This window comes from Choloepus didactylus, chromosome 5 (genome assembly GCF_015220235.1).
Source record: "Choloepus didactylus isolate mChoDid1 chromosome 5, mChoDid1.pri, whole genome shotgun sequence".
NCBI lineage: Eukaryota > Metazoa > Chordata > Mammalia > Pilosa > Megalonychidae > Choloepus > Choloepus didactylus.
In genome coordinates this window covers 41640120-41661866 of record NC_051311.1, presented here as the reverse complement: position 1 = coordinate 41661866, position 21747 = coordinate 41640120, and the positions used below count along the sequence as shown (strand labels likewise).

General features: G+C 36.2%; 1 protein-coding gene across 1 annotated transcript in view; it reads left to right on the top strand.

Moving 5' to 3' along the window:
- The window catches only part of CNTNAP2 (contactin associated protein 2), a 2391149-nt gene that overhangs the window by 1831734 nt on the left and 537668 nt on the right, over nucleotides 1-21747 (top strand). Inside the window, exon 14 of the mRNA XM_037835931.1 lies at nucleotides 19647-19803. Within this exon, the coding sequence (XP_037691859.1) occupies nucleotides 19647-19803 (157 nt within the window). The remainder of the gene's footprint in view (nucleotides 1-19646; nucleotides 19804-21747) is intronic.

The window sequence follows — 21747 nt, the reverse complement described above, 5'->3', positions numbered from 1 at the left end:
TTCTGTGAGATCGGAGGGCTTTGAATTTCTACTATTTTTATTAACTGCTTATGCCGCAGAGGAAGGCATAAGCATCTTAGTTTCCCAAGGAGGAGGACCATGTAATGGATGGATAATGTGTGACTTGGCTGCTTTGGGGTCTCACAAACAAAAAAATGTTCTTGTTCCCACTGAACAGAGATGTCATGGGTGACCCCAGGTTTCATGGTATATAAGCAGTGCCTTGCTCTGTTTTTGAAAGATGTATGCTTTTTTTTTTTCAGATAATAAGACTTTACTGCCTTACGAATAATAAACATTACAGAGTTCAAGTTTATTTTAATGTTATTAGTGTCTTTTTCTTAAGTAGTAGGAAAGAAGAGATCAGTTCAGAAAGCCTTGACATTAAGGCTCATGTTTCCCTCTTATCCTTTCCACACCGCCCCTAGTAATGTCTTCATCAGAATGTATTCAAGATAACAGCTTAAGACTTTTCTCTAAGGTAGTGTTTTTGTGGGATTGATTCAGGCTCCAGCATGTTGTGAATAAGTAGTAATAACCATAATAATGGCGATTGTTATTAATCATTATTTGTTCAATCATCACAGCTTTAATCTTTTCTTCCGTTTAAATTTCTTTTATTTTTACTACAAATATGTGCAGGACCCCACTAACTGACAGAATCCATGTCACTCCTTGGGCTGTTCCATCTCTCTCCTCACACTCACAAGGCTTTTCTGTTTTCATGGTTCACTTTTGGTTCCTCACATCCTCATCACCTGTCATGTCTTGGCTTTTTATAACCTGAAACTTCTCTTCAGGTTCATCAGTGACCTCCCAATCCTCAAATCCAATGATGTCAGTCAAGATTTATCTTTCACCCCTCTGGAACATTCAGCACTCATTTACCTGCTGAGTTCCCGGGACTGTGTTAGCAGCTGGAAGTACAGAATCAGTGTGCAGACAGAGCTCCCCATCTTAGGGGAAATGAGCACCAAAAAAAATTGATCATAATATAATGCGATAAAGACAATAATTAAGGTCTACATAAACTATGGCTTAGCATAAAAAGGTGAGTAATATAAACTGCCTTGGGTAATGAGAATGAGAGCAGATTTCAAAGAAGTCAACTTTCTTCAAACCATATTTCCTTGATTCTCCTTCCACTTTGCAGCTACAATTCTTTATGTCCTTCTTCCTGTGTTACGGGCATGCTGTGAGACGTACTTACCTGGCCACTCATCTATTCCACATATTCTCCCCTACTCTCAGGGGTTCAGTTAAGTTTGTAGATGACTCACAAACTTAAATGGCTTTGGCTCTGATCTCTCTCTTGAAGTCACAAATTGTTCACTGTCTCCTGAACATCCTCATCTGGACACTGTCAAATCAGAGGGTTTCTCTATCAGAGTACTGTTGGCATTTTGGGTGGGACAGTTATTTGTCATGCAGTGCTATCTCACACACTGCAAGGCATTTAGCATCCCTGGACCCTGGCATGCCAGTAGCACCTTACAAATGGTTCCAAATCAAAACTGAGGTGATAAAACTAGCCCCAGCTGAGACCCATTATCACCTCAAATGCACCCTATATAAAATTAAACTGAGCATCTTCCTCCAAAACCAGTATACTGCCTCGTTGTAATTTAAATTTCATTCAAACTGTTCACATTCACTAACCTTAAATCTAGGAAACACTGCTAGTTGATCCATCTGGCATTGATTCTACTGGTTTCCTTTTATAGTATGTTTAACCTCTGCTTCTGTTAAACACCATGTTCATGATAACAAATTCTTGTCACCTCATTTCTATAATATTCCTTCTGTTTACAGACTCCTTTCTCTTATGACACATCCTAAAACATCACATTGCCAGTACTTCAGAAAAGCATGTTCTTAAAAACTAATCCATTCCCATGGGTGTGCATCCATTGTAAGTAGGATCTTTTGGTGAGTAGGATCTTAAGTTGAGATGTGACCCACCTCGTTCATACTGGGTCTTAATCCTCTTCCTAGAGTCCTTTATAAGAGAACAGAATACAGAGAGAGACAGAAGCTGAGAAAGAAGAACACAAAAACAGAAAGGAAGCGACTAAAGCCAGAAGCTGGAAGCAACGAAACTGGAAGAGAAGGGAGAGCCAAGCAAATGCTGCCATGTGCCTGGCCACGTGGTAGAGGAGTCCAAGATTGCCGGCAGCTTGTCTTCAGGAAGAAGGCATCGTCTGATGATGCCTTGATTTGGAAATTTTCATAACCTCAAAACTATAAGCTTGGAAACTAATAAATTCCCATTGTTAAAAGCCAACCCATTTCTGGTATATTGCAGACTAAAACATTGCACATGTCTCTCACTTGCTTTAAAACCCAGAATTGAAGACTTCCACTACAGAATTATGCCGAGTAGATACTGTGAAAACCCTCTCCCCTGTAAACATTTAAAAATGCATGACAAAATGTTTTATTCCTTTTTAATGCCTGACTGAGCTGGCAAGACAGTAAGGGAAATCCTCAGAGGCCTAAAATGAAGCAAAACTATGGACTCACAGCATAAGCAAGTGCTAAGCCAGAGCTGATTTAAGGGCAACTGGCAGTTCCCTGTGACCTACAGCTTCTGTTTCAGTGGCTGCCTGGGAAAGAGGAGAAACCTGCAGGGTCCATGCCAGTGATGGATTGTACCATAGATCCTTTCATAGAACCTGGAATCAGAAGAGCTAGACTCAGTGAAAGGGCGAACTGGGAAAACAAAACAAAACTAAACCAAACTACAACTAAAAACACACTCACTCCAAAGGAAGATGGCATGGGGGTTTTGACTGTCTAAACATGGCTCTGGGTAAGGAGAAAAAAAAATCATCTTTTGAGGCTATGTAACTAAAAGCCAGTTCTGATGTCTATTTACAGTTCAAATTCATGCCATTAAAATGGTTGGAAATATTTCAAACTGAAAATCTATTTTAAAGAGCTCCCAGGTTGGTAATATTCCCAGGTATCTGATAAGAGAAAATGTAAATTATCTGTATGGGATACACCTTCAAACTGGACCTCAAAGAATTCCCACAGACACATGGTCTTAAAAGAAAAAATATATATATATATATCATGAAGACATATGGGGAAACATGATACCATAATTACAAACCAACAGAAAAAGCTAATAGCATTGTTTCAGTCCTACAAAGACTTCAGATATTGAAATTATTTGATCAGATTTTTTTTCTTTTAAGCATTTTTATAGAGATATGTTCACACACCATACAATCCATCCAAGTATAAAAATCAATGGTTCACAGTTTAATTACAGTTATGCATACTTTATCACAATCTATTTTAGAATGTTTTTGTTATTCAAAAGAAAACTCATAACCCTTATTCCCATCACCCTCTGTTATTGACCCTTAGCATTGGTGTGGTACATCTGTTACTGTTGATGAAAGAATATTAAAAATCATTATTAACTATAGTCCACAGTTTGTGTTAGGAGCATTTTCCCCATATACCACTCTATTATTAACTCTTTGTAATAGTGACATACACTTGTTCTAGTTCATAAAAGAACATTTTTAAATTTGTACTATTAAACACAGTCATTGTCCACCACAGGGTTCACTGTGTTATGCAGTCCTATGTTTTATCCTCTAGCTTTCCTTATAGTGACACACACAACACTAAACTTCCCCTTTCAACTATAATCACATACATAATTCAGAGCTGTTAATTTTACTCACCATAATGTGCCAAACATTTAAATACAATCTCATTAAAAATTCTGCTACATTAAGCATCCACTCCCTATTCTCTACCCTCATTTATCTCCTGGTGACCTATATTCTGGATTTTAAATCTATGAATTTACTGATTATAATTAGTTCATATTAGTGAGATCATACGATATTTGTCCTTTTATGTTTGACTTATTACACTCAACATAATGTCCTCAAAGTTCATTCATTTTGTTCCATGCTTCAGGACTTCATTCCTTCTTACTACTGAAAAATATTACATCATATGTCTATACCACATTTTGTTTATCCATTCATCAGTTGATGGACACTTGGGTTACTTGCATCTTTTGACAATTATAAATAATGCTGCTATGAACATTGGTGTGCAAATGTCTGTTCATATCCTTCTTTCACTTCTTCTGGGTATAGGCTGAGTTGAGGGATTGCCAGATCATATGGCAGTTCTATACTTAGCTTCCTGAGGAACTGCCAAACTGTCTTCCACAGCTGCTGTACAATTTTACATTGCCAGCAGCAGTGAATAAGTGTTCCTATTTCTCCATATCCCCATCCAACATTTGTACTTCTGTTTTTTCCCCCTCTAATAGTGGCCATTCTAGTAGGTGTGAAATAATGTCTCTTTGTAGTTTCAATTTGCATTTCCCTAAAATCCAGTGATGTTGAGCATTTTTTCATGTGGTTTTTTTTTTATATATATTTGTATTTCCCCTTTGGAAAAAAAATGTCTATTCAAGTCTTTTGCCCACTTTTTAATTGGGTTGTTTGTCTTTTAATTGTTGAGGTGTGGAATATTTGTATATATTCTTGATATTAAACCCTTATTGGATATGTGGTTTCCGAATATTTTCTCCCATTAAGTAGGCAGCCTTTTCACCCTCTTGACAAAGTCCTTTGATGCACAGAAGTATTCAGTTTTGAAGAAGTCCCATTTATTTATCCTTTATTTTGATGCGTTTGCTTTGGGTATCCAGTCTAATAAACGAATGCCTACCACGAGATTTTGAAGATGCGTCCATATATTTTCTTCTAGGAATTTTATGGTCCTTGTATTTAAGTCCTGGATCTCCTTTTAGTTAATTTTTGTATAAAGTGTGAGATAGAGGTCCTCTTTCATTCTTTTGGAATATAGATATCCAGTTCTTTCAGCACCATATGTTGGAGAGACTGTTCTGTCCCCCCATCTCATGGATTTGACAGCCTTGTCAAAAATCAATTGACCATAAATGTGACTCTATTTCTGAGTTCTCAGTTTGGTTTCATTGAACAGTATGTCTATCTTTATGCCAGTACCATGTGTTTTGACCACTGTAGCTTTGTAGTTGCTTTAAGTCAGGCAGTGTGAGTCTTCCAACTTCACTCTTCTTTTTCAAGATGTTTTTGGCTATTTGGGGCCACTTACCCTTCCAAATAAATTTGATAATTGGTTTTTCCATTTATTCAAAGAAAGCCATTAAAATTTTGATTCAGATTGTGTTGAATCTGTAAACAAATTTAGTAGAATTGACATCTTAATGGTATTTCATTGTCTAACCATGAATATGGGGTGACCTTCCATTTCTTTAGATATTCTTTGAGTTCTTTTGTATAGCACGTTTTGTAGTTTTCTGAAAACAGATCTTTTACATCCTTGGTTAAATTTATTCCTAGATATTTGATTCTTCTAATTGCTGTTGGAACTGGAATTTTTATCTTGATTTCCTCATCAGATTGCTCATTACTAGTTTATAGAAACACTACTGATTTTTGTATGTTGATCTTGTATCTTGCCACTTTGTTGAATTAGTTTATTAGCTCTGGTAGCTTTGTCACAGATTTTTCAGGACTTTTAAATATAGGACAATGTCATCCTCAAATAGTAAAAGTTCTACAACTTCCTTCATGAATGTCTGTTACTTCTTTTTCTTACCTAATTGCTCTAGCTAGAACTTCTAGCACAATGTTGAATAAGAGTGGTGACAATGGGAATCCTTGTCTTCTTCCTATCTTAGAGGGAAAGCTTTCAGTCTTTCACCATTGGGTATGATGTTAGCTGTAGGATTTTCATATATGCCCTGTATCATGTGGGGGTGTTTCCTTCTTTTCCTGTCTTTTGAAGTATTTTTATTAAGAAAGTGTGTTGGATTTTGTCAAATACCTTTTCTGCATTGATTGAGATGATCCTGTGTTTTTCCCCTTTGATTTGCTAATGTGGTATAATACATTAATCGATTCTCTTGTGTGAACCACCCTTGCATACCTGGAATAAAACTCACTTGATCATGGTGTATAATTCTTTCAATGACCTGTTGGATTTGATTTGCAAGTATTTTGTTCAGGATTTTAATATTTATATTCATTGGAGAAATTGGTCTTTAATTTTCTTTTCTTGTAGTATCTTTATCTAGCTTTGGTATTAAGATGATGTTGGCCTCATAGAATTAGTTAGGTAGTGTTCTCTCCCCTTCAAATTTTGGAAGAGTTTGAGCAGGACTGGTACTAATTCTTCCGGAATGATGGATAGAATTCACCCGTGAAGTGATCTGGTCCTGAGCTTTTCTTTTTGAGAGGTTTTGAAGACTAATTCAATCTCTTTACTTGATTGAATTGTTGAGGTCTTCTATTTCTTCTATTGGGAGTATAGGTAGTTCTGTGTTTCAAGGAAATTGTCCATTTCATCTAAGGTTTCTAATTTGTTGGCATATAGAAGTTCGTAGAATCCTCTTATGATCTTTTTCTATTTCTGTGGGGTCAGTAGTAAAGTCTCCCCTCTCATATCTGACCATTTATTTGCATCTTCTCTCTTTTTTCCTTTATCAGTCTAGCTAAGGGTTTGTCAATTTTATTGTTCTTTTCAATCAACCAGCTTTTGCTTTTGTTTATTCTCCCTATTTTTTAGAATTCTCAATTGTGTTTCTTTCTGCTGTAATCATTATTCTTTCCTTCTGCTCACTTCGGGATTACTTTGCTGTTCTTTTTCTAGTTCCTCCAGGTGTGCAGTTAGATCTTTGATTTTGTCTCTTTCTTCTTTTTTAATGTAGGTAGTTAGGGCTAAAAATTTCCTTCTCAGCCCTGCCTTCACTGCATCCCATAAGTTTTAATATATTTTGTTCTCATTTTCATTTGTCTCTAGATATTTACTAATTTCTCTTGCAATTTCTTCTTTACCCACTGATTGTTTAAAAATGTGTTATTTAGCCTCTATAGGTTTGTGGAATTTCCCATTCATCACCTGTTTTCTATTTCCAGCTTCATTCCATTATAGTCAGAGAAAGTGTTTTGTATAATTTCAATCTTTTTAAATTTATTGAGACTTGTTTTGTGCCCCAACATGTGGTCTATCCTGTTGAATAATCCATGACTACTTGAGAAGAATGTATAGCCTGCTGTTTTGAGGTCCAATGTTCTATACATGTCTGGTAGGTCTAGTTCCTTTATCATTTTATTCAAGTTCTCTCTTTCCTTATTGATCCTCTCTCTAGATATTCTATCTATTGATGAAAGTGGTATATTGAAGTCTCTAACTATTATTCCACAGACTTCTAGTCCTACTTCAGTTTTGCCAGTGTTTGCATCATGTATTTTGGGGCACCTGGTTAGGTGCATAGATATTTATAATTGTTACTTCTTCTTGCTGGGTTGCCCCTTTTATTAATATACAATTTTCTTCCATGTCCCTTATAAAATTTTTGCATATAAAGTGCATTTTGTCTTTTATTAGTATAGCTACCCCAGCTCTTTTTTGGTTACTGCTTGCATGGAATGTTTTTTTCCAGCCTTTCACTTTTAACCTATTAGTATCCTTGGGTCTAATGTGAGTCTCTTGTAGACAGCATAGTGATAGATCATATTTCTTAATCCATTCTGCCAATCTGTGTCTTTTGATTGGAGAGTGTAATCCATCAGTGTTCAATGTTGTTACTGTAATGCAGTACTTAACTTTCACCATTTTATCCTTTGGCTTTTATATGCCACATTTTATTTTTGTCTCTCTATTTTTATCATTTAAGTTACCCTTACTGATAATCTACATCACTAGACTCTCCTCCAAGACTCTCTCTTCTGTTTTTTTCATTGTTATTGTTTCTTTTCAGCTTGCAGATCTCCCTTTAGTATTTCTTTTAGGTCAGAACTCCTGTAACAAACTCTGTCAGCTTCTGTTTATCTGTGGATATTTTAAACTCTCCCTCATTTTTGAAGGACAGTTTTGCCCGATAAAGTATTCTTGACTGGCAGTTTTTCTGTTTCAGTATCTTAAATATATCATATCACTGCCTCTTCGTCTCCAGGGTTTCTGATGAGAAATCAGCACTCAATCTTATTGTGGTTCCATTGTATGCGAAGAATCACTTTTCTTTTGTTGCTTTCAGAATTCTCTCTTTATCTTTGGCAGTTGGCATTCTGATTAGTATGTGTCTCAGAATGGGCCTATTAGGGCTTATTATGTTTGTGGTACACTGCAATTATTGGACTTGTATTCTTATATCTTTCATAAGAGTTGGGAAATTTGGGGCCATTATTTCCTCAAATATTCTTTCTGACTCTTTTCCCTTCTCTTCCCCTTCTGGGAAACTCATGATGCATATGTTTGTGGGCTTCATGTTGTCATTCAATTCTCTGAGACCCTGCTCAAATTTTTCCATTCTTTTCTCTATGTGCTCTTTTTTCTGTTCAATTTTGGATGTCTTCTCATCTAGGTCACCGATCTTTTCTTCTGCCTGTTCAAATCTGCCATTGTATTCCTGTAGCATATTTTTAATTTAATCTATTGTGCCTTTAATTCCCATAAGTGCTGTTATTTTTCTTTGCAGGCTTTCAAATTCTTCTTTATGCTCACCCAGTGTCTTCTTAAAATCATTTATCTCTTTAGCCCTATTTTCCTTCATCTCCTTGAATTGGTTTAGGAGATTTGTTTGGACATCTTTGATAGCTGTTCCAAATTTTGTATCTCCTCTTACTTTTTTAATTTGTTCCTTTGATTGAGCCATATCTTTTGTCTCTTAGTATGGCTTGTAATTATTGGTTGGTATCTGGGCATGTGGTTATCTTGATGAGATTATTCTGAATGTTGGCTTCCCTCTCTTGTCCAGGATTTTGTTGTTGACTGGGTTTGTTTTAAAGCTCTTCTTTGGCACTTGGTTGATCAGTATTTGCCAGCCAAAACAGAACCAGGGATCCATGCATGGGGTGCAGACTAGTTCCAAATGGCCTTGGGGAGGGGGTCAGGAAACAGCTTCCCAAGACTGCACATTCCCAGTCTGCCCAGCAGATGTTGCTCTTTGACAATCTATTCCCCAGGGTCCTATAAAGGCAGGATATTTTTAGCCCTTTGTCTGCTCCCCTTCTGAGACTGGTGGAAACTATGGCACTCTAGGTGCCTGTCCAGAAAGGAAGTTGCAGGACCCAGAGGTCCAATTTCACTGGCCAACAATTGGATCAGAACTGTACTAATTCACCCTTTGTTCCTGGGGAAGAGGGCTTCCTCAACTCTCCCAGTCTGCATCAGCCTGCCAGGCAGAACCAGAAGCTGCTTGCCAGAGCATAGGGGATGGGTGCTAGGAGTCACATCTAAGTGAGTCATCCACTGCCCTTTTTCCGTTTCTCTCTCCCACTCTTCTCTGTATATTGCATAGTACTCCCCTGGTCTCCCAAGCCCCAGAACAGCTGCTTTGGACAGTTTCTCCCTGTCCTCTAGGTATTTTTGGTGGGGGAGTGAGTCCTGCCACTCCTTATTCCACCATCTTCCTGGAAGTCCCCCCACATTGAATTTTTTTAAAAAAAGAAAACTGAAGACAAGGAAGAGACTATTAAAAATAAAGAGTAAAATTTGTGAAAAAAACAAATAAATGTAGAAAAATTAAAATATTATGAATTAAATTGAAAACTTATACTTATGGACTGAATTAAATACTAGTCTACCCAGCTGAAGTGAGACCAGTGAAATGGAAAACAGATTCAAAAGAAATTTCCCAAAAAGTAGTCCAATTAGACAGTTTGCAAATATGAAAGAGAGATTAAAAGCAGGAATAACAGAGCAAGAACATTTAACATATACCTAATTGGAGTTCTGGAAGAAAAGAAGATACAAAGGAGAAAAGACCCTATTCTAAGAAATAATTGCTCAGAATACTCCTGACATGAGAAAAGCCCATAGCTTCAGATTAAGGAGCCATAATGGATCTGAAGCAAGATGAAAAGAAATCCCCAGCTAGACACAGAGAGAAAATACAGATTACCTACAAAAGGATGAAAAACGAACTGACCATTGACTTCTTGACAATGCAAATCCAAATGCAGTAAAATAATATTTTCAAAGTTTTATGAGAAAATAACCATCAACTTTGAAAACACTACTGAGGAAAATCATCTATTAACAATAAGAGTTAAATAAAGATGTTTTTGACAAACAAAATGGAAATTGTTTAATACCTACAAACTTTCAATAAAGGAAAGTCAACAGGCTGTATTTCAGGAAAAGAAAAAAAAAAAAATCTCTTGAGAATAGCCTGAGTCATAAAAAGAAAGAGAGAGCAAAAAACATGGTAAACATATGTTAAATATATGCAAACATTGAGTGTTGAGCAATATAGTAAAGTCTAATTTGTGGGGTTTAAAGTAAATAATATAAAATTAAAATGTTAGGTAAGTAGTTTATATGTTTAGAAGGGGAAAGAGTTGTAAAATTTATTAATTGGTAGGAGAGTAAGCATACCGACTAAGTTTATGCATTGTTAAATTAAATGCTGTATTTAAAATGTCTAAGAAATCCAATAAAATAATAGAAATAGAATGTAAATTTTCAAACCTGTGTAAAAGAAAACATATGAAATGAGGAAAAACGTCAATCCAAAAGGAATAAATATACTTAAAAAGCTGTAAAAATAGAAAACAAGAGGAATCAGGAGGAAGGGAAAGTCTTTAGCAATTAAGAGAGCATAGTATTGGCACAGAGTTAGACAAACATAACAGTGGAGCACAATAGAGTGCCCACAAATAAACGGCATCTACTGAAATGTTAACTTTGAATATGACAGATTTGGCACTGGTCTTAGTTTGCCAGAGCTACTGTGACAAGTACTACACCCTAATTGGCTTAATAGGAATTTATTCACTCACAGTTTTGGAGACTAGGCATCTTCAAAGGTCCTATTTGCAAATAAGTTCACACCCACACGTGATGCAGATCAAGACTTGACCATGTCTTTTGTGGGGGGCATGATACAATCACCAATAGCATCGCTCACCACGAAGAAAGAATAAGGCTCCTCAGTAAAAGAAAATGAAACAATAATTTGTCCATATCAGAAAAAAATCAAATTGGACTCCTTCATTCAACTTTTGCCAAAAATTAATTCCAGGTAGTTTAAAGACTTAAATATAAAAGACAAAACTTTAAAATCTTTTATTAAAAAAGTACAAGAAAATATATTTATGACTTAAAGGCAATGAACCATGAAGGAAATGTAAATAAATTCAACAAAACAATAAAATTAAGAACTCCTCCTCAATAAAACACCATAAAAAGTGAAATTTGCATCAATTATAATTATTAAAGGATTATTTTCCAAACATATTCTACAAATCAATAAGAAAACACACACACCAAAAACATCAGAAATCAGACAAAACAAGAAGAGATATTTTTATAAAATAAGGAAATGTAAATGAAAAATAAACACAGAAAGATGAACAATCTTAAAGCAACCAAGGAAGTATAACTAAAACCAAAACGAGATACTATACGTCATTCATCAGATGACAGAAATTACTGGCATAATTCCAAGGGTCAACAAGCATGTTTATCAAATGAAAGTTTTGTTCTCCACTAGTCAGATTCTACATTTGTGCAAGTGCTTTGGAAAAACAATTTGAAGGTGAAAAAAACCATAAAACCTAGCAATTCTACTCCAGGGATATTTTCAAAAGTCTTACACAAACACACAAGGAGATTAGTGCAGGAATGTTTACAGAGCATGTTCAGATACCAAAAATTAGACACAGTCCAAATGTTCATTAATATGGGAATCAAAAACTGTCATATATTCCAAGAGCAAAATAACGTCTAATAATTATGGATAAAGTACATCTACCTGCATTAACATGGATGAAACTAACAAATGCATACAGTAAAATTCCTTTTTTATTAAGTCAAGAAATGCAAAATGAAACATTGTTATATTAGTTAGAGATTACATATAGGTGCAGTAAAACTACAATGAAAAAGTAGGAGAATGATAAAAATAAGCCTCAGGATATTTCTTACCTCTGGCAAGAGAGAGGAGGTGGCATCAGGGAGGGGCATAAAGGGACTGTATAGATATTGGTGATTTTCTATTAAACTGTGTAGTAAGTACAAGGCTGTTCATTTTATTGGTATTCTTTATAAGCTTCTATTTGTATGTGTAAAATATTTGAACACTTAAAACATGAAAGAAAAGAAAAAATTTGGCTCTCCTTTATTTAGAAGGTAAAGTGCAAACACCATGAAAATACCCATAACCATTGCTCCAACCATAAATTCTGCTTCCCTACACTGTCCCTACCAGCCTAACTAGTTAATCCATAGTTCTGGAAATAAACTGGATGTTTCCTAGCTTCATACATTGGCTCAGCCATTTAGCAAATCCTGAAATGTTCCATGCCCTCTTTCCAGTTTTCTAGATCCTACCCTTCCATCAAAACCATGGTCAGATCCCCTCCTTCATGGTCACCTTCGTGAGACCCCCATACCTCTGACTTGGTGATCTCCTCCATCTCCAGAATCCTATAGGACATATTGCCTGAACCACTCCTGGGACATCCAGCATATATTTTTTCATCTTATTATGTGTCTGTCCTATCTCTCCACGAACTCAGAAGCTTCAAAGAGCACTCCTATCCCCCAATTTGTCTCTCCAGCACCACAGATGTGATTATTGATGACTCAGTATGCCATCTCAGTTGCCAACAGTATTTTGCTATGTAATTTTTAAAGTTATAGTCATATTTTTTTTTTTTTAGTGTCAATGTTTTGTTATAGTCATATTTTAAGTATAAAACAAGCTTTAGTATTCTGAGGTGCATCCATTATCAATCAATAAAATGCAAATCATAGGACAAGACATTCAGTATAAATGATGGACTGCATTAAGACATGTTTTATCAAATAAATACACTATTTAATGGAGAATAAAAATAAAGAGAGCAGCCAATACTCACACAAATCATTGTCCAATTCCTTCTTCATTGTTTCTATAAAGAAGAAAAGAAATATTTAAAATAATTGGCTTTACTAGCAAAATAAACAAATAAAAATACTGGAAAAGTGCATTATAACATCCTATAAACAAAAGTGCATTATGGCATCCTATAAACTAAAACTCACATTTTTCCAGAGGCTGTGGTACAAAGGAATTAATCGGGGTTACTGAGGATGCCCCAAGTATCAGTGACCTCTAGAGAAAACAGAGGCCAAGTTAACCGAAAGTGAGTTGGCATATCCCAGTCTCTTTAATACTGCTCAGAATTACTAATTCCCATCTAACATGTCACTTCAATTCCATTCAAATTAATAAAATCTAATTCATTTGAATAGGATTCAAAGTGAATTGATTCACCTGAATCAAATTCTGCTCAGTGGAATCAGTCCTTGATTGAAACCTATTAAGTTCAATTCAATAAAATAAATTTAAATATTATGCAGTGAAATTAATTTTTAATTAATTAACATTTCAGTTCAAGTCCATTTTGATCTGAACTTCATTTCTACATTTCTAAATTTGGTCTTTATTCAAATCATTAAATATAGTAAAATCCAATGTAATTCTGAAAGATACAACGTGAGGCTAATCAACTGCATTCATTTCTATTCAGCCCTAATCAAATGAGTTTAGTGACATTCAATCACAGACAAAATGTTCACCTTTAACTATCAAATTGGATGTTTATATTATAACTTCAACATTATGAGTTTTTCCCAACTTCACCTAACTGTCTGCACAAGAGATTTTTTGATTCATTCTTTGTACTGTGTGTGTGTGAGAGTATACATATATATATATATATATGTATATGTGTATTAACATAGCAGAACATAGAATTAGATGGTAGATGGTTGGGAAATAAAAGAGAATATTGCTATACAGTTTAATAAGCTGGTTTCTCAAAAATTATAGGTAGCTTGAGATAATAGGCTTTTCTATCTATAAGACTGCCAAGACATACGATTTTTAATTTTATTTTTAAAATAAATAGTAATCTAAATAGTAAAATCAGTATTTTGATTGAAGATCATGGTTATGAAATGACAAAAAAAAGTCAGGGTTACAAGTGACTAGATTATTCAAAAAAAAATTAATTGGTAATTAAAAGGAAGTGTTCTGTAGTAAACACCATTATCACCTCTTCATATTCTACCTAGAAAATGAAACTCTGGTATTCCAATGGGACGCAGGCACCTGGACTTCTCTGTCTCTTCATAGATGCTCCTAAGCGTTCTGTCAACTAAATCCACTACTTTCTGTTCCCCAGGTCAATGTGTGGCAGGTTTGTCTAATGCTAAGAATCACGGGGCACCAGTGACCGATTCTCAAGCTCTTCCTCTAAGATTCTGATTCTATAGATCTTCCATAAGGCCAGGGAATGTGTATTATTTAGAACAGCCTTAGAAGAATCTTATCTGAGGTAATTTGGGAACCCTGTCCTAAACCTAACCACCATCAGGAAAAAAATCAGAAGTGGGCATTCCATTGCTTCACCTCCCAACCATCATCTTACAATAAGGACATTAAGACATGGCCTGGGCTGCCTTGCTCCTTTTACTGATATTATTCTGATTTTTATAAATAATGGGATAGGGGCAGCAGTCAGCTTTCCCCTTAGGCCCTGGAACCCTTGGACTATGCACATGCCGTACGGAAGAATAGGGAATGCTGGCTTGCTTGATCTTCCCAATTTTATCTATCAGACTGATTATCTAGAGGACACATGGTAGTTACATTACCTCCAAATTTCCTCTCTGCTTCATCCCATCCTGGAGCCAAGAGAGCTCTTTTTCTTTCTTCTCTATATCATTTGGATTGGAAGAAAGATTCTCACATGTTTTTCACACTCAGTCTAGAAGTACACCAATTAAATGTGTTTATACTTAGTAAGTGCATTACCACCATTCGTGACTTGGTATGGATTATTGCAATCAGATGATGAAGTGAGGGGGAAAAGATTTGGCAGTACAGTGGTAAGAATGGAAGGGGGAGAAAATAAGGGATTCTCAGAGCATGGGTCTCTTGGAATGGGTTTCCTCCACTGTAGGAGGATTCAGACAGCCAGAATGCTACCAGAGGACACCATCGGGGGCGGGGGGCAAAGGAGTTGCCAGCAGGGGCCACTAAGCAGACACTGCAAAGCTCATTTCCACTGCAATTTTACCTGTTCCATTTCCTCTGCTAAACGGTTCTTTAACAGAATTTGTAGATCAATGGATAGTAACAGACATAATAAAGCTATGTTTCAACAAGCGAAAAACGTGCTTTTAAGTTTTCATTTTGGAGACTATAAACCCTTGTGGCATTGTTTTTAATACCTAGTAGAAGTGGATAGAATGGAACTAATTAAATGTCCCAGTGACCATTCTGGATCTTATTTAGAGTGTGCCAGGATAATATTTATTTAAGCAAGCTATTAAGTGACTTTTGCAGCCCAGACATTCCACAGAACACATTTTGACGATCACAGGTATATACCACATTTTCGTCAATGTTCCCATGTGCATTTGCCTTTGTACTTCTGAAACTTGTTATTGGAGAAAGTGTCCAGAGGTCTATTGGTTTCTTTAGGTCTTGGAAAACAAGTAGCCTCTTTTCTTTCTCCCTTTCCCAGTTTAATCAGCCAAACTATAATAAACCCTTTACAGTAATAAAGCTTGATCTTAAATGACTACAAACAGTATAATGGTTATATTTAATTCAATCCATATTTGGCTGTTTTAATACAATATGCCTTCCTATGATAATTTAGTTTCTGGTTACTTAACTTTGTTACAATGATTATACCTCCTTGATATTGTTAACTAAAATCTTCATATTCTGAGTTTAGAGAATTTCTTCAGCTCTTGGAAACACATAATTAAATTATTAATTAAATTATTTCTTTTCTCTCCACATCTTTTTCTTGTCTTTTAAAAAGTCTTTCCATTTTTATCATCTTTAACTTCTTTTCCCCAAAGCCAATTAACAGGTAAATAATGATTTGTAAAGCAAAAAGTAGCATTTCATTAACATAGTACTGGAATAAGGCAATTCTTTGCTCAAAGCAAATCAAACCATTCTCTTCTTTCTTAATATAAAATATACACCAAATTAGTCATTTATTTTAGTTATAGTGAGTTAACCAAAATAGTTTATGCTAATAACAAAGGCTACAATTTACTTTCTCCCTGGAATGTCTTTTTCTTATTGGCAATCTTCAATTCATGGCAGATGTAGAAATAGCAAAGTAAAATATTTTCTGCTACACTTAACTTATTTTCTAGGAATAGAATGAGATCAATTGCACATCACCCTAACAGGGAGCATTAGTTATGCAAGGCCTAAAGTATTGTAATTTGAGAAAAAGATGGGGAGCAAGGGAAGACACTGAGAAACTGGGCCACTCTTACATGGTCACTAACATGTCACCTCTTTGCAATGAATAGAGGAAAAGTCATTGCAGATGTTACCCTAAGGGTCCCATGCATAGTTTAGGGATCCTACCAGACACCCCCTCACCCCCACCAAAATAAATAAATAAAAAACTTGACAATGGAATTTCCTTTCCTGGGCTTCCAGGTCCTCCCTGGAGGTGTTGTTGGGAATTACCTGGCTCTCTTCTCCATTTCCCCTAGAGTGCATTTCTCATAGCTTCATGATGAAGGTGAGGCTGATGATTATCTTGCTCCTTTTACTGAAATTATTCTGATTTTTATAAATAATACTGACCAAACACATAGCTTCTATTTGTGCAAATTACAATCATAGTCTATAATAAAAATGTATTCACTGGAAGAGCTAATCAAATTGGGCTGAGGTTGAGATATAAAATCTTTCACTGGCTATTTGAAATACAGGTAGGACTAAAGAGTTTCCTGCCAGACAATCCGTTAACTCCAGGTCTTCATGTATCTAATTTCTATCCTTCCCTCCCCACCATTTGTGTTGGTTTCCCCTAGTTTCTAAAAACAGTGATGTTATCCAAATTTTCCTTTGAGGGAAAAAATTAGCATTAGATCACTTTAAAAAGATACAATGCAATAAATGACTATGTCAACCAGACAAGGCAATGTTTCAATATTTTCAGGACATGGCTGAGGTCTGGCCTGTCCACATTTGTCCTCTTCCTGTTACACAACCAGAGATGGAATCTTTGCAGCTTATGGGCCAAATGATCTAAAAAGTTCTTTGGGTGTCTCAGATTTTATAGTTTTATAGTATTTTATAGAAAAATATGGGCTTTTTCAAGCACATTGTTGGTTGAAACTCCAGACTGCATCAAAAGAGGTCAAGAGTTTATTATTGGTTGTGGTTTTAACATTGGGAAACATCAGAAATGGGAAAAAGAAGGGAGAAGCAAAACAACTTGAAAGGAGAAAGCTTTGTCCCTTGCTGGGACAAGGCTTAGGAGTCTAAGAGAAGAGGTAGTGTGAGAAGGCAACTTTATGGGTCTGGTGGGCAGAAGACACAGTTTCAGAGTGGACCCTTATCTCAGGCAGCTGCCTTCTTCCACCTCTAAGAACAGAGTACTGAAATCTTATCACCTAATGCTTAACAGATCAAGTCCAATATATTTTTCAAAATTAGGTGCCACAAATGATCATGATAGGAGAAAATGGTAGCTTTTCCAAATCGAATTACCACTACTGGAAAATCAGGAAATTTGTATGGGGAAGATTACCTGAAAAACTCCTTTCCAAGTTCAGAGCACTTGCTAATCCTTTACATCTTGTCTGAACTTTAATCCTATTAAATTTTCAGCTACTTTAAATTTCCCAGATTTTAGCAAAATTGTTTCTTAAAGAAATCAGTTTGGAGTATCTGAGAAGATACTGCAACAGTTTTTACATAACTCCAATAGAGCTCATTTTACTGTATTATTTGTTTAGATGTCCCTCCTCATTCAAGTGATAACTCCGTGAGTGCAAGGTTTTTTCCTCATCTTTATTTCTGAGCACTCACATAGATATTGGGTCAAATGTACATTTATCCTGAAAGAATGAGTGAATCATTATAGGGAAATTTTACCTTCCCGCCTGGAGATTTTGATTGACTAGCCTTCTTGGCTAACTGACTGGCACCGCCACCATTAGATTCCATTCATTCTCCAGCTTCTTGCAAGAATAATCTGTTCCTAGACCTCCCAATTCTTCCCTTCTATCCTCTTCTCTGCCTGCTGCTTCCTGTCTTCTAATTCTTACCATTCACTTCAAACTTTTCTCACCAAAGTCACCAATGACTTTCTGTCAAACCATTCAAAAGAAAAAATTTAAATCCTCATCTTAATGGCTATTTATGAAATCTGACAATGCTGACCACTCTACTCTTTTGGAAATTCTCCCCTTGTTTTTCCTCCATCCGCTATGGGTACTTTCTTTCTTGACCTCCAGTATGGCCATTTCCCTCTCTTTCTGTCCTTTAAATCTGTTGTAACCTAAAAGGTCCCAGCCGTACTTCTCTTCCCTCCCCCCTTCTCTCCCCTCCCCTTCCATCTTTATCAGGATTTTCTGATTTACCTGATAGTTTCTAAAACAGGATATTCAGCTCAGAAAATTCTCCTGAGATCCAGACCTCTATAGCCAATTGCCTATTTTACATATCAAGCTCATTATTTTTTCCTCCATATTCCCTAAACATCTACTCTCCTTCCACTATTCCCTTCCTCAGTGAAACACACCACCAACCTCTTAGTCACCCAAGTGAGAAAGCTAGCATTAATCCACAACACCTTCTTCCCACTTCTCTCCCACCCAAATCCCACTAGTCCCAAGTCAGGTGAACCACCTAAATCGACTTGTTTTTTCCTTCTTCTCCATTTCCACTACAGTTTTATTATTTCCCTTCTGTATTAACAAAAGAGGATCACATTTGGCCTCCTGACTCCATCCCCAAGAAATCCGTCTTTCACGTTACTATCAGTGATCTTTTAAAACACAAATTTGATTATGGCAATTCCCTGCTTAAAATCCTTTAATGGTTTCCTTTCCTTTCAAGATGAAGTTCAAACTTCTAAGATTGGGGGAAATTCAACCCTGAAAATGAAGAATAAACCAATGCAAAACAGCTTCCTATTTGGACAGAGTCCTTTGTGATATGGCCTCCACCTATTTTCCTACCCTCTCAGAATATCTCTGCACATATTTCCTATATAGAACTTTACCTCTCTGTCTTTTTACATTCTGCTCCCTTTGCCTTGGACCCCTTACCTTTCGCTGCATCCTTATTTACCAATGCCTACTCAATCTTGAAGACATAACTCAAATAATTACCTCCTCTGGAAACTTTTCTTCATGACCTCCTTTCCCCTACCCATCCTTCTCTGCATTAATAATATTTATTAACCTTTCTCCATTATTCTGCTGAGCCTCTTATAATGTTTAGCACATAGTGGGAACTCAGTAGATGTCTGATCATTGGGTGAATGAATAAACAAATGAATTTTAGACCAAAGAAAAAGGAAGGTCATACTGTGTAAAGAGCATTGTACAACGTGTTGTGAAATAGTGCCGAACTTTAAGTTTGGGAGCTAAACTGCGGTGTGATTGAAATAACCACTTAATCTTTCTAGACCATTGACTCTGAACTTTTTTACTAGGTGTTCCTATTAGTGAAATAGATTTACTTTTAAATGGGTTAAATGACATTCAGTCTATCCGAGAAAGATACTGCCCCTGGGACTGGTTGGGTATAAGCATGACATTATAGTCTTTCCCTTTTCTTACAGATGGAAGTCCTTACACTTGGTGGGTTGGCAAAGCCAACGAGAAGCACTACTACTGGGGAGGCTCCGGACCCGGAATTCAGAAATGTGCTTGTGGCATCGAACGCAACTGCACCGACCCCAAATACTATTGTAACTGTGATGCAGATTATAAGCAGTGGTGAGTGCTCATTGTCCCCTTCAATCAAACTGATGAGATAGAAGAGAAAGTTTGAAAAGCGCTGAAACATAAGATAACAGGTTTGAAAGGTTTGTAGCTAAACAAGTTGACAAATGACAGGAACTTTTTGAAAAATATAAAAGCAGAAAAGGTCAGTGCTACAAGAGTATGCATTTAGAAATAAGCACATAATTGATGTGTTCGTATTTTATTCAGAGAGAAAATTAATGAACCATGTAATAGTGATTTGCATTATAAAAATGTGCTTTGTAGCAGTGGAGAGGGATGGCCGCGGGCAGGAAGCCTATGTGCGTGCCTGGGAGAGCGCCCTCCTCTGGCGAATGCTACAGCCTCCTGCACTGTTTGCTTTGAGTATTTGGAGTGGGGGGAAAAAGACAAAAAAAGGAAAGTAAAAAATACTTTCTTGCTCTTGTCTTCAGCAACAGTGCTTCCCTGTCTGGTTTTCTTTTATGTCTTGAACCGTTTATAACTCTGATACAAATCAGCTCGAGAAAGATCTATTTTGGGTTCTTTTCATCCCTCTACTGGCTTTTGTCCTGCTTCACAGTGAATGGCTGGGTCTGTGTTAGTAATAGATAAAGATAAAATCAGCTGTCATTCCTGTAAAAAAGCGATCCCCAGAAGTTTAGGTGTAGGAATATAAACCTAAGAAAGGTTCTTCCCAGAAGCCCATAAACTGTGCAGGCTTCTTACAAGTTCAAAAGCACTGAGAGGTTCTCGGTGCTCCCTTCCCACTTCTGCACAGCAGCAGGAAGCAAAGCATTTCCTCATGTGACCAACCACAATTTACTTTAGTCCACTTTTTATTACACTATTTAGGACAATTTAGAAGGCAAGTTAATTATAGCAGTTAACTGAAAAACAATTCTTAAAATGTAAAGTTTAGATTTTTCAGGTAGGATGTCTACTCATTTTTCAAAAGCAACCTCTTTTAATAAATGAAATTAATTATATATATATAATACTTATAAATAGCTATCAGTCTTTAATTGTGGCTTTATTATAAAGAGAAAAGTTGGATACTAAGTTTCTAACTTCTACATTTGGAAGATGTAATCCCTCCAGTACCCTACACCCCACACACACACACACACACCACACACCACACACACAAACACACACACACGTGCATACACTATATAAAAATTGAAAGTCAGGAGAATGAAATTGAAAGGGCATGGGCTTTGAAGTTAACCTTTCATTCATTCAATAAGTCAATCAGATAGTCATTTACTCAACAAATATTTATTCAACACCAGTATACCAGGGAGTCTTCTAGGCATTGAGGCACTGGGGATAAAGCAGTAAATGACAAGAACAAAAATCTCTGCCCTGGCTTACATTCTTGTTACCACTTTTTACTAGCATACATCTTTTCACAAGTCACTCAGCGTCAGATCGATTTGTCTATTCGACATTGATTATATACAAATATAAAACAATTATTTTGTCAGATATCATACTAAATGTTAGAAATACAAAGATGAATAATGTATTGCTTTTGTCCTCAAGGGACTCATAAACTAGTTGGAAGAAAACACCCAGAAATAAACAATGTAATATAATACAACCAGTGCTCTAATGAAGAGACATGCATGATGCAACAAAAACCAGTGGAAGAAAATTTAAGTTCAAATGATGGGGGGAGAAGGGGAGTCAGTAAAGACTTCCCAGAAGAGGGACACCTGAAAGAAAAGAGTCTGCCTGGCATAGTCTCACTGCCATGATCATGTTAGGTGAGAAGTCAATACAAGCACAGCCCATTTGGGGAACTGTAAATACAGCAAATCTGGAACATAACATGGAGAAGAAAAGAGGACCCACAGAGATGAGGTGACACATGTAGGCAGTATAGTACCAGAGCTCACAATTCTTTCCAGGGAGTGTTAGGAGTTTGGATTTGTCAGCAATGAAGCACTGTGG